Source organism: Alexandromys fortis, unplaced genomic scaffold (genome assembly GCF_014885135.2).
Source record: "Alexandromys fortis isolate MF-2015 unplaced genomic scaffold, M_Fortis_MF-2015_v1.1 scaffold_9, whole genome shotgun sequence".
Lineage (NCBI taxonomy): Eukaryota > Metazoa > Chordata > Mammalia > Rodentia > Cricetidae > Alexandromys > Alexandromys fortis.
In genome coordinates, this window is record NW_026067892.1 from 12,085,918 (window position 1) to 12,100,925 (window position 15,008).

The following is a 15,008-nucleotide window of genomic DNA, read 5'->3' on the forward strand; positions in this document are numbered from 1 at the left end:
GGTGGAGGCTTCCTGGGAGCAACAATCAACTTCTTGACACAGTGGCTGTACAGACGCCAATTTCTTTTGTGGGGAGGGGAAGCCTAGATAGATGCAAACAGAGATGACTTCATTTTAAATTCTTGACTCCCCCACAAAATGCACACGAGTTTACGCTGCGTGGGGTTTACGCAAAGGTCAGTGTTTTCGGGAGAGGGTGGTGTGTTCCAGACTATGGCTTTAGTGACCAGAGGCACAGACGGGACCCCCTGGGACTCAGGGGTTAGACAGTTGCGCTTTGCCAGAGGACACAAGGACACTGTAGAGCCCGGGTAGGTGAAGAGTTGAACACAATTTATTTTTATGCTTAAATAATTGACTAGGTTATCCAGCGTCTGCTTCTCCCATACATGTCATCTAGAGCTAGGTGTCCATGGGGGCCGATTTCAAGTGAAGGTAGTGGATGAAGGAACCTCACTGAAACCCAGAGGAAGATGCTCTATAAGACGCAGCCTTACTAACCTACGGCACTGCTACGGTGGTTACAAGTGATCGGCTTACTGGAAGGGGTCTACATCTCAGAGCCAGTACACAAGAACAGTGATTTTTTTTTCTTTTCTATTTTTTTTTACAGTGTGCTGCCATTCTCCTAGATACGGGTTTCTGGTCAGTCCATTTTTAAATACCCATGACCGGGGCCTCTTGTGAGCACCATCCACCTGTACAGTGGCAAGCCATTTCCCCCTGTAAGCACTAACGGCCCTCCCCCATCCCACCCCCAAGCAACTACTGTATAGTTTTGTGGGATTTTTTTTTTCCATTTTTGGTCATTTCATTGAAAAAGTTGGCAATAGCAACAAATATTAGGTGAAGGGCTTTGTGTTTACAGATAAAATCTCCTGTGTTGCAGGAGACTGTAGTGTTTGCAAAATTGGAAAAGGTTTAATCAAAATAAGGTGATATGCATGCATCAAAATATTAGTATTCTGAAGAAAAAAAATTTTTTTTCACAGACCTACAGAATTCCTCATTTGGGGAATTATTTAAATTTGCAGCAGGTTTTTTTTTTGTTAAAGATTTGCATTTTCTTTTTAAAATCAAGCTAGCAGTTTTGCGTGTACAAACATTATCATTGCTAATATACAAGAATCAGCGAAGAGTCCCCCGCACAGCCCAGAAGCTCCTCAGTGTCCAGGGTGAAGTCACTTGGAACTCCCACGGTTAGATGCGGCTGGGCTATCTTGTCTGTGTTCTAGGAGGCAGGTGCCTATCACCATTTATTCTATTTTTGTTGTTGTTAGAATTTACAGTGTTATTATTTACAGCAAAACTATTGATTTTTTTTTTAATTTTTTTTTCTTTAAAAAAAGAAACAAACAGTGTTTATACCCTGACAGTTTGGGTCCAAGAAAAATAAGGCGAGCTGTTGTGGATTTAGTAACTGTAGAGTTTCTTCTTGAGTTGATCCTTCCCTCTTCTGTCCCTCCCGGCGCACAGTTTTCTTCTCTTTCCTTCTTTTATTATTATTTTTTCTTTGAAATATGACACCAAGTTACTTGAGATCAAGTCTGAACAACATGGCTTCTTGTACCTTAGACTGCATTGCTCGGTGCACGTGTGTCGATCCTAGGAGTGGGAGTGAGTTTCCATGCTCTGTAAATTGGCTCATGCTAAATTAAAAAAAATGTGAGTTATTTTCTTTTTCTTATTTTTCCTTTTGCGTTAAAGAAAAACTCAGGTCACTGGTGTGTGGCGGCGGCAGACCCACACACTCTTCTTGGTAAATATTGTCCTTCCGGCTGCTCTCTGGTAGATTTCTCAATACTGGGCAGTATGAACACGTGGTCCTGAGGAGAGAGACACAGTAGGGTGGTGAGTTTAGGTTTCTTTCTCTTTTGAGACAGGGTCTCATGTAAGTCTAGGTTGGCCTTGAACTTGCGACCTAGGATGCCTCTGAACTCCTGATCATTCTGCCCCAGTCACAGTACCTAGGTTGTGTGGTGTGGGGTCTTGAAATCTGGGCTTCCTGCACGGTAGGCACTTTTAACCAACTGAGACATATCCCTCACTCATTTTATAGACAAAGGAGAATTTATCTATGGCTTCTTTGTTGTTCATCATAAAGGGTTCAGAGAATAAGGGTCTAGTTCTCCTCACTAGGGTGTTTAGGCTGCCTGGAAAATACCTCAGTGGACCAGGCACTAGATCTTTGGTTCTCAAATTGTGGGTCACATAGCAGAATTACATTACCGTTCATAACAGTAGCAAAATATATAGTTATGAAGTAACAGTGAAATAGTTGTTGGTGGTGGGGGTCACCACAACATGAGGAACCGTATTAAAGGGTCGCAGCATTAGGAAGGTTGAGAACCACTGACTTGGGGTATCTCAGGAACCGCTCAGAAGTCAAGGGGAAGAAGCTGACAGACTGGATGGAATTCCAGTGTGAAGCAGGAAGGATTGATTGTAAGAAAAAGAAAAAAAAAAAACTTGTTGACTCCCAAACAGCCAACTCTCCTCTGCAGCTTCTGGAGAGCCTTTAGAATCTGACTTCTGCAGGGGACAGAGGGTGTCCTGGTGACCTTGAGCTTGTTTATCCAGACAGGTTTCTCTTCGGGTGGATCACCCATGACATCCTGCCCTATGTAAACACCCGGAACAGCTAGCTCTTCCTGTCTTCCGTTTATGGGTCTGGCTGCCTTTTTCATGTGTGTTTGCTGCTGACCTCCCTCCCCCAGGTCACTGGTGAGGGGAGCCAAGAACACCCGAGGACCCACTCCTCTGAGGTTTCCACACTCGCCCTCCTCCAGGGAAGGAAAATGACTCACTTGGGTAGATCCAGTTACGGAGGGTGGGGAAACCCTGTCCGGCAGGATTTTCACACCTTGGTTTCTGTCATTAAATCCTAATCTTCCAGGCACCAGGCTGCTTACGGGGCTCTGTGGTCATGCCACCCCTCTTCGTTCCCAGCTCTATTCTCTAAACTTTCCCTTGTGTCTCCCAGCTTCCTTGGTATGTAAATTTTTAACATACCACACTTCTTCTATGATGTGGAGTTTAATACTCTAGTAAGTGTCTATACACGTGAGACCACTAAAAACCTGAACTCCCTCCCATCGGTTGGTCTACATTTTCTAATAACTAGCCTAACTTCCCCCCCGTTAATTTTGCATCACAAAGCAAAGGCTTTGTCTTCTCAATAGAAGCCAACATTTGTCTGTCTAGATAATTAAATGTCCTCCTATAATGTGGCTATTTTTTTAAAAGCAGTACTGAGATCCTCTAAATCTTTCTTCTTAGGCAGCCAGAATGTGGGCTCCGACCCCATGGGTTAGGAATGCTAATGGATGGATAACATTTCATATAAACACTTTATACCAAGAACAGCGTAGGGTAAAGAGGAGAAGGACCTTGGCTAAGCAACTGCTAGAAGAGGAAGTGTGATGAGAGCGCCCTCTGGTGGATGGGATATTGTGAGCACATCGCTGATGACACTGCAGAAAGGGAATCGGGAATCAGCTCCCCCGCCTGAGTGTAGGTAATAAACGGAAGGGACTTAAGACTCATTCGAAGGAGTGACATTTCTATGAGCTTGGTATATCCTTTCGTATGTGAGGGTGGAAGAAATTCACAGCCATGTCCACACTATTACACTAATTTATTTTCACATTAAGAAACATTTTAACTGATAACTTAAGAGATCACAGCTCCAGGTCCAGTATAGGTGGTTCGGGTACAGAACTGAGAGCCCCTTTAGAGGCCTCGGGAAATACTCAGTTTTTTTTTTTTTTTCCCTTCCATACCTGAAGCCTTCAGCAGCAGTCCAGCCCAGTGCACAACTGGGAACTTAATTCCCAAATCCTCTACTGAAGTCACATTCTTTCCTGGTTCTCAAACTGGGCTGCACAGTAGGATTTAATAAGTCCCGAAGTTCAGACCACAGCCACATGGGCCAGCGTTGAAAACAACCACCACCACCCCATTCCGACTAGTCTGTTGGTTCCAGTGTTCGATGGGCTGGAGGCATGCTTCCTGAGGTTTAATGTGTGCATGGCCAGCTGGGATGACCTGCACACAAGGCTTCTAGTTTTGTAGATAAGTATAAGCCTAAACATTAGTTTCTAAGACCTAAGGTGCTGTTGGTACCACTCTTTGCCCCTAGGCCTACTTTGGGAATGCAGTGTGGCCTATTGGCTACGCAGAGCATTCCAAATTATCTTCTGTTGCTCCCGAGTGTCAATATACTTAGACGTTTCTTCTCTAATCAACACATATGGAATTCCTCCCTATTCTTCAAGTGCCCTTTAAATCCTGTCCCTAGAAAGGGCAGACCCTGGGGATCCACCTTTGCAGGTCACCTCACTTGCCAGATTCCAGGGAACCTGCTCTGTGCAACAGAGAATTCTGCTGTTCTTCCGTTCATCCCTCCCCCATCTGCCCTGCTCCTCAGTCCTCCCCACTTCCCTTCTCTATCATATGTCTAAGAATGTTTCCTTTGAGTCCTTTGAAAGTTTGTGTTATGATTTAATTTAGCGTATGTTTGCATATATGTGTGCATGGCACAGCTTACGTGTGGAGGTCAGAGGACAGCTTGTGGGAGTTGGTCCTGTCCATCTGTCATGTGGGTCCTGGGGACTGAACTCAGGTCATCGGGTGTCTCAAGTTACTTCTCAATTGCTGCACTAAGACACCGTGACCAAGGTAATTTATAGAAGAGTTTATTGGGGGGCTTCAAATTTCAGAGGGTGAGCCTCAGGACCTTCATGGCAGGGAACAAGGCAACAGGCAGGCAGGCTCTCAGATAGACTGAGGGCTTACATCTAGATCCACAAGCATGAGAGAGAGGGAGAGAGAGGGAGGGAGGGAGGGAGAGAGAGAGAGAGAGAGAGAGAGAGAGAGAGAGCGCGCGCGAGCGAGCGAGCGAGCGCTAACTGGGAATAGTGTGCGTTTTTGAAACCCCACCCCAGTAATGTACTTCCTGATCCTTCCCAAACAGTTGTATCAACTGAGAACCAAGCATCCACATATAAGCCTATGGTGGTCACTCAACTACAACTTCAAACGACTATATCAGGCTTGTTGGCAAGCACTTTTCTTATGGCGCCATCTTGCTGGCCCATGTTTCTTTTTTAAGTACAATAGTTTTCATTACAATAGGAAACCATAATCTAAAATTAAGGTTTGCTTTTCTTTTAGTTTCCTTTTTTTGGAGACTGAGTCTCACGTAGCCAAGGCTGGCCTTGAACTCTTGGTCTTCCTACCTCTCTTTCCCAAGTGTTAGAATTACTGACCTGCACCAGCACACTTGACTGAAAACTTAGTTTAAAATAGCTCCCAGCTCAGAACAGATTTCCTCTCCAACTAAGCAATAAATGGGGCCTTTTTGAATTTGTTCTTGCCCAGTGACTTAGGTTAAAAACAGTTGAAGCTACAGAGCCAGCAGGCAAAAGTAAACATACTGAGAACAGACAGATGCATATTTTTTAAAGAGAAAGAAAATGCATTTCTTTCATTTTTATTATGTGTTTATTACCTCTCTGGCACTGTTTTGAAGTGAATTACATCAGTCCTAATAACAGGGCAGTATTATGTCCCCTACTGCACAGGTAATTAAAATGGCAAGAGTTTTAGCAAGGGCCAAAAGCCACACTTTCCTGGCTTCAATCCTGTCTCCATCACATATCAGGAAAACAGAGAGCTATCTGTACCTTCGATGCATTCTGGGAAAATGTCCTGGGACGGGGGCCTGAGTGGCATGAACTCCTGTCTGTGGAGGGGAGGGGGCGTGGTCTTCACATCAGCTTTGCCTTCTCCTGCCTCAGTTTACTATGAGAAGCACTGACAGTAAATCTAGTAAAGCACCTTCACTTTAGAAAGGGGCTGGTGGCTCGGCTGCTGTGACTTCTCCCGACTGCCACCATTATGCCTGGCGTGGCAAGCTGATATTTACTTCCTTTTTGCTTCCTCTAATACTTATATAATGGTGCCTCCTAATTGAGGGTCCTAGGGGCTCAGCAGTCACTGCTATTAGGCAGTTTACACATATGAACTGACTGAATTCTAAAACAACTTTGTGATGTGTTAATATTATTCTTTACAGGGGGGTATTGTAACTTCGCGATGTGTCAATAGTATCCTTCTATTGATGGGGAGGGGGGAACCCACCCAGGCTTCATTCCAAGCCTCTTCCCTATTCCAATAAGGAAAGGACAACACACAAGTTGGGTAACTTGACCAAACTCATAGAGTTGGTTAACTACTTAGCACCCCCATCTACTGTCTCCGCTGTACCACCAATGGCCACACGGATATCTCCCAAGCCCAGAACGACTGCCATTGGAAATCACTGATAGCCACCGTGTCCCCTAATGTTAGTCCTGCCCCAGCTGATAAAGAGTGAACGAGCTAGGGTTTGGGCTGGAGAGATGGCTCAGAGGTTAAGAGCATTGCCTGCTCTTCCAAAGGTCCTGAGTTCAATTCCCAGCAACCACATGGTGGCTCACAACCATCTGTAAAGAGGTCTGGTGCCCTCTTCTGGCCTGCAGACATACATGAAGGCAGAACACTATATAAACAATAAGTAAATAAAAATCTTTTAAAAAAGTTAGGGCTACCTGCATGCACTTCCCAGTTTTCAAGAAAGGGTGCATGAGGGTACATGAGTATGTGTGTGGGCTGCTGGGGATCGAACCCAGACAGAGCCTATGTGTGCTGGGGAAGTACTCTACCACTGAGCCAGGGACCCTAGTACTTAGCGGTTAAGGCTATATTGTTGCAAGGTTTAGGCTAGCCTGGACTACAAAGTAAGAGCTCTCCAGAGGCCATGGGCTGTGTCAGGCTCAGTGGTAGAGCTGCTTGCTACCCCGCACAGCTAATCTTTTCCTTTTGGCTGTAGGGTAAAGACCAGAATCCCCACAGATGAGTAACTCGAGTCATTGAAACTCAGCTTACTTTCATCTTTGGGGACCCTCCCATCACTGCCAGGTCAGGTCTACTGCGAGCCCCAAGAATGAGCATTCTGGAGGTAGCGTGTTAGGGTTTATTTCCTAGTTCTGCCCGTCCCTTATGTTACAGCAATGCTAATGGCACTGATCCAAGAGGGGAGGCTGTGAGAACTAAAGAGCCATAATGAAACACACATAGAATCCAGTATCCAGAACATCTGTGGTTCTTTCTTTTTCAATCTCGTCAGTGGCCACAACATGAGGACTGGCTCCCGCCCAGAGTCCACAATGTGAGTCTAGGGCAGCAGGCATTATGGGATTTCCGAGTTCGCTGACTGCCTCACAGAAGGCAAAGGAAAGACACCGTAGAGCAGATACTGAAAGGGTGTTTGTCAGGCAGAATTAAGAATCTCCCTGGGAGGGTGGAGATGTTGCTCAGATGTAAAATACTTCCCTAACACCCATGAAGCCCTGTTGATCCTAAATACTATATAAATTATATGTGGTGTGGCATGCTCCTGGCCTGGAATCCTAGCAATCAGGAGGAGAAGGCAGGAGGATTGGGAGTTCAGGGTCATTCTCAGCTACATAGGAAGTGCAAGGCCAGCCTAGGCTCCAAGAGACCCCATCTCAAAAATAAACTTCTATCCGAGCCTTAGGTACCTAAAATGAGGTTTTCTACACTCAAATGTCAGGGTTCATTGTTGGCAGGGGGAGACAGATAAGACAATGAGACTAGACCCATTCTTTGTAACTTTGACCCAGGGGCTAAAAGGAGAGGAGTGACCCCGAGGACGTAACTTTCCCAAACTGTCCTCTCACCTTAAATTAGCTTTCTGATTGAATGTGTATTGAGAAAGAACAATGTGAAATCCAGAAAAAAATAATGCTAAGGGGAATAGGGGCAAAGTCCAAACAAATGTAAGTACAGCTCACTTACTAAATATTTAAATTCTAAAAAGCCCATATAATCAACCTCTTGTGTCTAGGCTTACATAAAATAAACGTTTGTGTACCAGATTCTATTGATTTAACCTAGACTTGGTGACAGCCGTATTTTAACCAGCACTGCTAGTTTTGAGCACAGTCCGCTGGAACTGTGGTTGGTCTGGCAATCTTCCCATTGGATATGGCTGCTGCCTGCCATGGAAGCCTCGTGGTAAGAGGGTAGGAGACTCAAATCCTAACAACATCCGCTTCTGCAGATGCATTACACATGGGGAATTTTTATAAACCCAACTGGAGTCAAGGTTTAATGTGCATATGTGTATATGTACATATACATGTGTAGAAACATGTAGATATAAACACACACATCGACATTTGTACTCATATACAGAAAAAGAACAGGGACCAGTTCGGAGTTTGTCCCAGGGAAATCAGAGAAATGAAAGATGCGAATCGCCTATTTATTTAGAGAATCTAGAACGTTCTCGAGACTTTAAAGGTTCACTGTTGACAAAAGGCCATTTCCCACCTGGAGCGACGTCACTGTCCCTAGTGGGTCTTTTTTTCCACGTTCCGAATTTCTTTCTTCGTCTTCAGTTTATAGCCTTCTCCCTGCTAAAGGAGAGCACACATTACATGTTTGCGGTGGAGACTGGAAGCAGTTCACACGCTGGTCCCTGGAGGCTGCGTGAGGAAGGAGAAGTGGTAAGAGTCCTAGACCACTCGGCATCCTTAGACAAGTGGATCTGCTTGGCTTGACTGCACAGGCCAGCTCGCCACGGCCACAGCATGCAACAACACTTTCAAGGTCACGCTACAGCACAAGGAGACTTGGTAGCACAGGGGGTTAATGATTTCATAGAGCAACCGGCCCGCTTCCCACATACAGTGGAAGAAGTCATTGACACGCACAAGACACCCGAACCCCAGTTGTTACGATCATGATTTTTATCAGCCAGCAAAACCATAACCAGTCTGTTGGAGTACGACGACGGGGACTTCTCAAATAAGCACCAAGCCGGAACTGAATGCCATGGGTGGTCTGACTGCTTCTCTTTAGTTTATGTGACTACCAACGCTGTCCTCTCCTTCTTGGGCCAAGACAGCATGGATTTCTACAGGTTGGGGCTGTCTTTCCCGACTGTCAGGGGCGTACTTCTTGGAGAGTGAGGTACATTTAGTTTTTCCTTTAACAGGAGGCCCCGGGGTGGGGGGCAGGGGGTTCTTCCTTCCTCACCTGATCCTCAGTCCTTTTCAGCTTGCTTTTTTCTTATGCAAACATAATACATAACACTTAACTTTCTGCCTTTAAATGTGATAAAGATTTGGGAAACATCAAAGCATAATAGCAAGATGTCTTCTTTGGTAGGACAGGGTTCATTGGGTGAGCCATACTCAGAGTTGCAAGTAGGCTTCTGTATTAGCACATTGGACGTGGGGCAGCATAAAGCATGATGTAACAGTGGAGTTTTTTTATTTTGTACAGAATGTGGTGGCCAGGACAACCACATAGACCTGATGTGAAAATTGTGAGCCAGACTCTGTTACCCTAACAAACAGTGTCCTCCCTCAGTTTCCTAGACAGGCACCCAACTCAAGGCCAAAGGTGGACGGACCCTCTCAAGGGGGCTGTTGATGGCCAGGAATGCTACCTTCTCTTTCTCTTTCCAAATGGAACTTTCTCTTTCCAAATGGAACATTATCCCTAATAAATGCACTTATCTCTGTGGTCATTCTGACAGCAGTAAGTATGTAACATTCAGACGTTGTATGAAGAAAAGGGGTTGGATCCCCGTACAAAGCCTGCGTCAGAAGAAGCCAGCACAACACTCCAAGATTCCACACTGCAGCAGCCACTCTGTTAGCAAGGCTTCCCAGGGAGCTCACAGAGATGCTACCCTCTACTTTTCTCCTTGGCAGCCACGCTACATTACCACTTCATCCTGCTTTCTCTCTTGTGGGCCAATCCGTCTTAGTACTTTCCGAGTGATCTGTTGGAAGCAACAGAGAGAAGTAGGGACTATTCTGTGGTCACGAGGGGGCGCTATAAACCTATCGCATACAAGGGTTGTTTCTCATGCAGGGCATTTAAACTCTCCGGAAGCATGAAATCTCAATGGCGATTACTTTTCTGGTGATGAGGTTGCCTTCTTCATCAGTAAATTGTTCTTCCGTGACGGATTTGCCAGGGATGGTTTTGGCTTCCTCCCCCTAAAGGATGTGGCATAGAAATTAGCGGCATGAGAGAGGGGAGCATGGGCGGGTATCGATCCGGATCCACAGCACACCGCACGGCACACCACACGGCCCACCACACGGCCCACCACACAGGCCCTGGGACTGCAGAGAAGTCACAAGCTGTGCTTCCCTCTCCAGGGAAAGAGAAGATAAGACTTCATGGCTGGTTAGTGAACGGTTGATAACCTTCAGTCTTATGCCTCAAGCATGTATGCAGGCACGTATGGTAGCTGGCAACAAAAGGCAAGAAAATCGATCATTTTCAGATGCAGTTAATCACAGAAAAGCCGAGAGGCTTCATTGGTTGAAACAAACGTCAGTCAATGATTAGTGGTAAGAATGGACGGACTCACTTAAGAACAACTCTTGGTCAGTCACACTATAGCTCAAGGGATGTTAGAGAGTGAATTCTAATTTGAGTAAAGACAGGTTCTGAGCTGGAAAAAAATACTTTAAAAAAAACCCCTCATGTACTAAGGGCAATGCACTTTTTAAAAAATGATTATGAAAAAAGTTCAGGCAGGGAAAGTCTCATTTGCAGGGGGAGGGGCTGAGGTTTTCATAGACCGTACAGGAGAGTAACTGATGGCATGTCCGACCACCCACACTACCGTAGGCCGACAGGGCAGAAAGCTCATCTGACATTTCTTGGTATCGATTCTTTCATTAGGAATTGCTGTCTGATTTAGAGCGGGAACTGCCAAAGGTCTTCCGAGTTCACCCTTAGCCCCGTTTCGGTATGGTTTCAGTTGACTCCAGGAAGAGAGAGAAGGACGTAGGCAGAGCGTAGGGGTCGTCCATGCCAACACTGAAATCTGCAGCAGGGTTTCATGGGGGAGCTAGTCCTATTTCCTACGGGGGGTTGCATATATTTGGCAAAAATGTCATTTTATTTAAGATAAAGGCATAGAGACAGCAAAGGTACCAATAAAAAGGCCATGTAGCTAGAGCCTGAATGACTGAAGTATTTCTGAGGTAAATTCTTTGGAGCGCCCAGCTTTCTGAGCAGTGCACAAGGAAAGACTGTAAGACAGCAAGACAGAAATTCATTTACTGTGCTCTGGGTAAGCTCTTCTGTGGGAAGATGCTAAGTTTGAAATTGTTTAGAGAACCCTGGGAAGGAATGGGCAAATTAGGTATGATATAAGCACAAAGGGAAGGCACAAGTGGGTTGTTGACTCAGATTAATGCCGTCAGGAGAAACAAAGCCCTGCTTATCAATAACGAGCCATGCTGCTTCTTGCAGATGTTCAGAAGGTGGGCACTTTGTTTCTTCAAGACTAAAACAAGTTGTTTAATTGTGTAGCTCCTCACTACACTAGAAAGAATAGATTGCATTGGAAGGCCACCAATAAAGATTTCTAGAACATATTATTATTTTTGAGATAGGGTTTCTCTGTGTAAAAGTCCTAGCTGTCTTGGAACTAGCTCTTGTAGACCAGGTTAGCCTTGAACTCACAGAGATCCTCCTGCCTCTGCCTAAGTGCTGGGATTAAAGATGTGTGCTACCACTGCCCGGCTTGGAACAGATATTTTAAAAATCTATAATTATGTTAGAGGTAAAATGTTCTCAAGGAGAGGTCTTGAACCCCTTTAATGGGAGAGAGACAATTACTAATTAGCTTTAGAAGGCTACCTCACTTTTTCTTTTTTTTTTTTTTTTGGTGGGGGGAGGGGGGATTTCGAGAAAGGGTTTCTCTGTGTAACCGTCCCAACTGTCCTGAAACTCGCTCTTGTAGACCAGGCTGGCCTTGAACTCACAGAGATCCATTTACTTCTGCCTCTGCCTCCCAAGCACTGGGCTGGGATTAGAGGCGTGCACCACCACAGCCCGGCAAAGACTACTGTACTTTTATATAAACAAAATCCACTCTCCACTTCGTCTCATTTACAAGACTATTTCTGGCACCCTCCCTCCACTTTGAAGAGACGTCATGGTGCATATGTTTTGGGGTCTTCACCTCTGGTGGTCTCAATGACACAATGGCACGATGGGATTTCCTTTGCCATCCCTTCACGAGGCATCACACTTCTTCTCTCCTAGACTTCTCTGAATATAAGGGATGACAGGATAAGGCGTGTTGGTTTGCTTTGATGTACATGATAAAACATGACTCTTTCTAAACCAGAATGGATGTTATACATGTTGCAAAAAAGCAACAATCTGTCTAATAGGCAACCCATTGTGCTGGTTGGTTTTATGTCAGCTTGACACAAGCCATAGTCATCTGAGAGGAGGGAGCCTCAATTGAGAAACCGAGTCTCCATAAGATGGAGCTGTAGGCAAGCCTCTGCAGGCTTTTCTTGATTAGGGACTGATGTGGGTGGGTCTTTAAGAATGCAGGTTGAGTAAGCCAGTAGGCAGCACGCCTCCATGGCTTCTTTATCGGCTCCTGCCCTGACTTTCTTCAGTCGAGGACTGTAACCTTTTCTCTTGACTGAAAACCAAACACCGTTTCTTCCTCAAGTTGCTTGTGGCCATGGTGTGTCCCCACAGCAATAGAAACCTTAAGACATATACTCTATGAGACCTGGTCTACACTTATGTGTATGCAAGTGCGCATATACAATCTGTATAGAAACAGTTGGAAATTTGTGAAGCACAAGTGATAGGTATAATTTTACATAATTTTGAATTCCTTGGTTATGGGGGAGCATATATACAAACGCTTTAGAAATCCAGCAAAAACACTGAAAATTAAAACAACACGTTTGTATTGCACAATTTAGGTACGCCATTCTTACCAAACTTGATGATAGTTTGACTGTGAGTTGGTTTAAAGAGTTTCCCTTTGTTTGTAGTCGCTGGGTTGACTAGGCGAATATACTCACAAAACTGAACAATAGAACTGAGTCCCTGTGGGCATTTGAGACTGTGCTATTATCAAACTCTATACAAGGAAATTGGTAAATCTCACTTAAAATGAAAGGTTCCACATGTGGATACAAAGAGGCCAATCTCTAAATCACATGGCTAACCGACTGTGCAATTGGCGTGGAGTTTTGAAGGCAGCGGTTCCTTGTGGACATGTTCACCAGGCAAAGCTATCAGGTGAGGATAGAAGAGCCCCGGTGGCTTCCAGTGCTGACATGAGGGCCTGAGGGCTTCCTGTGGCCCACAGTGTCATAGGGCCAGAACCGTCCTGTGCTGCTCAGCCCCTGGGTCAGATTCCCGGTACTGCAGCATGATGCTGCCCTCTTCTATGCCACAGAGGAAGTCTGAATGGCTAATTGTCCGACTCAGTTTAGCAAAAGATGCTCCCATATGTCTTCTGTGGGAAAAACCCTGCACTAAGTTAAGGGCTGAGTTCTCCCAGGGCTGTTCCTGTCTAGCTGTGTGATTGTCACATACACTGGTTCACCTGCCAGCATCCCTCTGGTCATTCGGGAGTGCAATGACTTCTGCAGCAAGGGCCTTTTAGGTCAGGGCAGTCTCACTTTGTGGTTTTGACAGCAAAGATGCTCATGCTATGGCCGCCACACACTGCCGCCATCCCTGGGCTCTGCTGGACACCCACACATGGAATGAAGGGAAAAACAAGAGAGGTGGGCTTCTTCCTGTCTGCCTCTACCATCCCAATGGAGAATACTAACCAGAAAGCATCCTACATATGTCAGGCTTGTCGGGCTGTAATATCCCCTGACAGTCAGGGTTATTTAGCTTTCGGTTTCTCTATTATAGTAGTGATTTTACTCTTAGGACGATGCCCTTCCCAGTTCCAAGACCATTCTCTGATGTTGCTAATTTACTCTCTCTAAAGTGATCCCAACTTCAAGGTATGGGCTTTTGGGTAGAATATAGATTCATGGGTCATAAAACCTATGGCCTTCTAGTTTATTTTAGGACTTTCAACATATGCTCTTAAAAATACATAAATGCTGTATGTAATTATGTAACATATGATAAGCTCAAATGCACACGACACTCACGCTAATAAAACTACTTGGAGGTTGACCTGCTGATACACGCCCAGAAGGTTAGGGGACCAAAGAAAAGAATCTTCGTAGGCCCAGAGGTGTGGCTACGGCCGTGTGGGTCCTCTTTACTCCCTCCCGCTGACTTTGTTGTTCTGTAAGGATTTTCAGGAGAGTTCAGTCAGCCCTCCTAAGAGGCAGCTGCTAGAGTAGAGTGGGGGAAGCAACAGAAGGCTGCCACGTGGGCAGTGTGAAAAGCGAGTTGCCCAAGGCACCTTCCGTTTGTTTCCTCCAGGTGTTTCAGTGTATCATTCATGGCAGTGCAACCTGAGTCCCTGCTCCACCATCTCAGAGAGCATGCGAGCTGTGACGGACCGTGAGTTTTATAGACAGAAAACCAAACGCTTGAAAATACACTGTCTAGCTGAGCAATGGTGGCTCATGCCTTTAATCTGAGCTCTCGGGAGGCAGAGACACATCTCTGTGATTGCAAGGCCAGTGTGGTCTACTGAGTGAGTTCTAGAACAGGTTTGAAAGGTACAGAGAAACCCTGTCTGGAAGAACGAGAGAGAGAGAGAGAGAGAGAGAGAGAGAGAGAGAGAGAGAGAGAGAGAGAGAGAGAGAGAGAAACCCTGTCTCACTGCCTCCCTAAATCAGCTTGCCAGTTAGGATTTCCACAGAAGTGACTCATAGTTGGAACAGCACACCTGGGGTGCTCACTCACTGTCAAGTCGGGGGATAGCTCAAAACTTAGAAAATCACTTAATTTTGAACGTTTTTAGAATCTCTGAAAATTGTATTTGAGCATATCTGACAGGGTTTTCCCCCCCTTCCTTCATCTAGTCTTCATGAAAAAATACAAAGAAGAAGGATTAAGAAATACAGGGAGCCGGGTGTTGGTAGCACATGCTTTTAACCCAAGTGGATCTCTGTAAGTTTGAGGCCAGCCTGGTCTACAGGGCTAGCTCCAGGATAGCCAGAACT

At 45.4% G+C, this 15,008-nt stretch overlaps 1 protein-coding gene across 14 annotated transcripts in view; it reads right to left on the reverse strand.

The window, feature by feature from the left end:
- Positions 1 to 312: 312 nt before the first annotated feature.
- Positions 313 to 15,008, reverse strand: part of Ank3 (ankyrin 3) — a 526,650-nt gene continuing 511,954 nt past the window's right edge. For all 14 annotated transcript variants that reach the window (XM_050142496.1, XM_050142456.1, XM_050142430.1 and 11 more), the window contains 2 exons: positions 8,401 to 8,486; positions 313 to 1,826 (listed from right to left, as the gene is read on the reverse strand). In XM_050142496.1, coding sequence (XP_049998453.1) covers positions 8,421 to 8,486 — 66 coding nt within the window. In that variant the 3' untranslated portion in view covers positions 313 to 1,826; positions 8,401 to 8,420. The remainder of the gene's footprint in view (positions 1,827 to 8,400; positions 8,487 to 15,008) is intronic.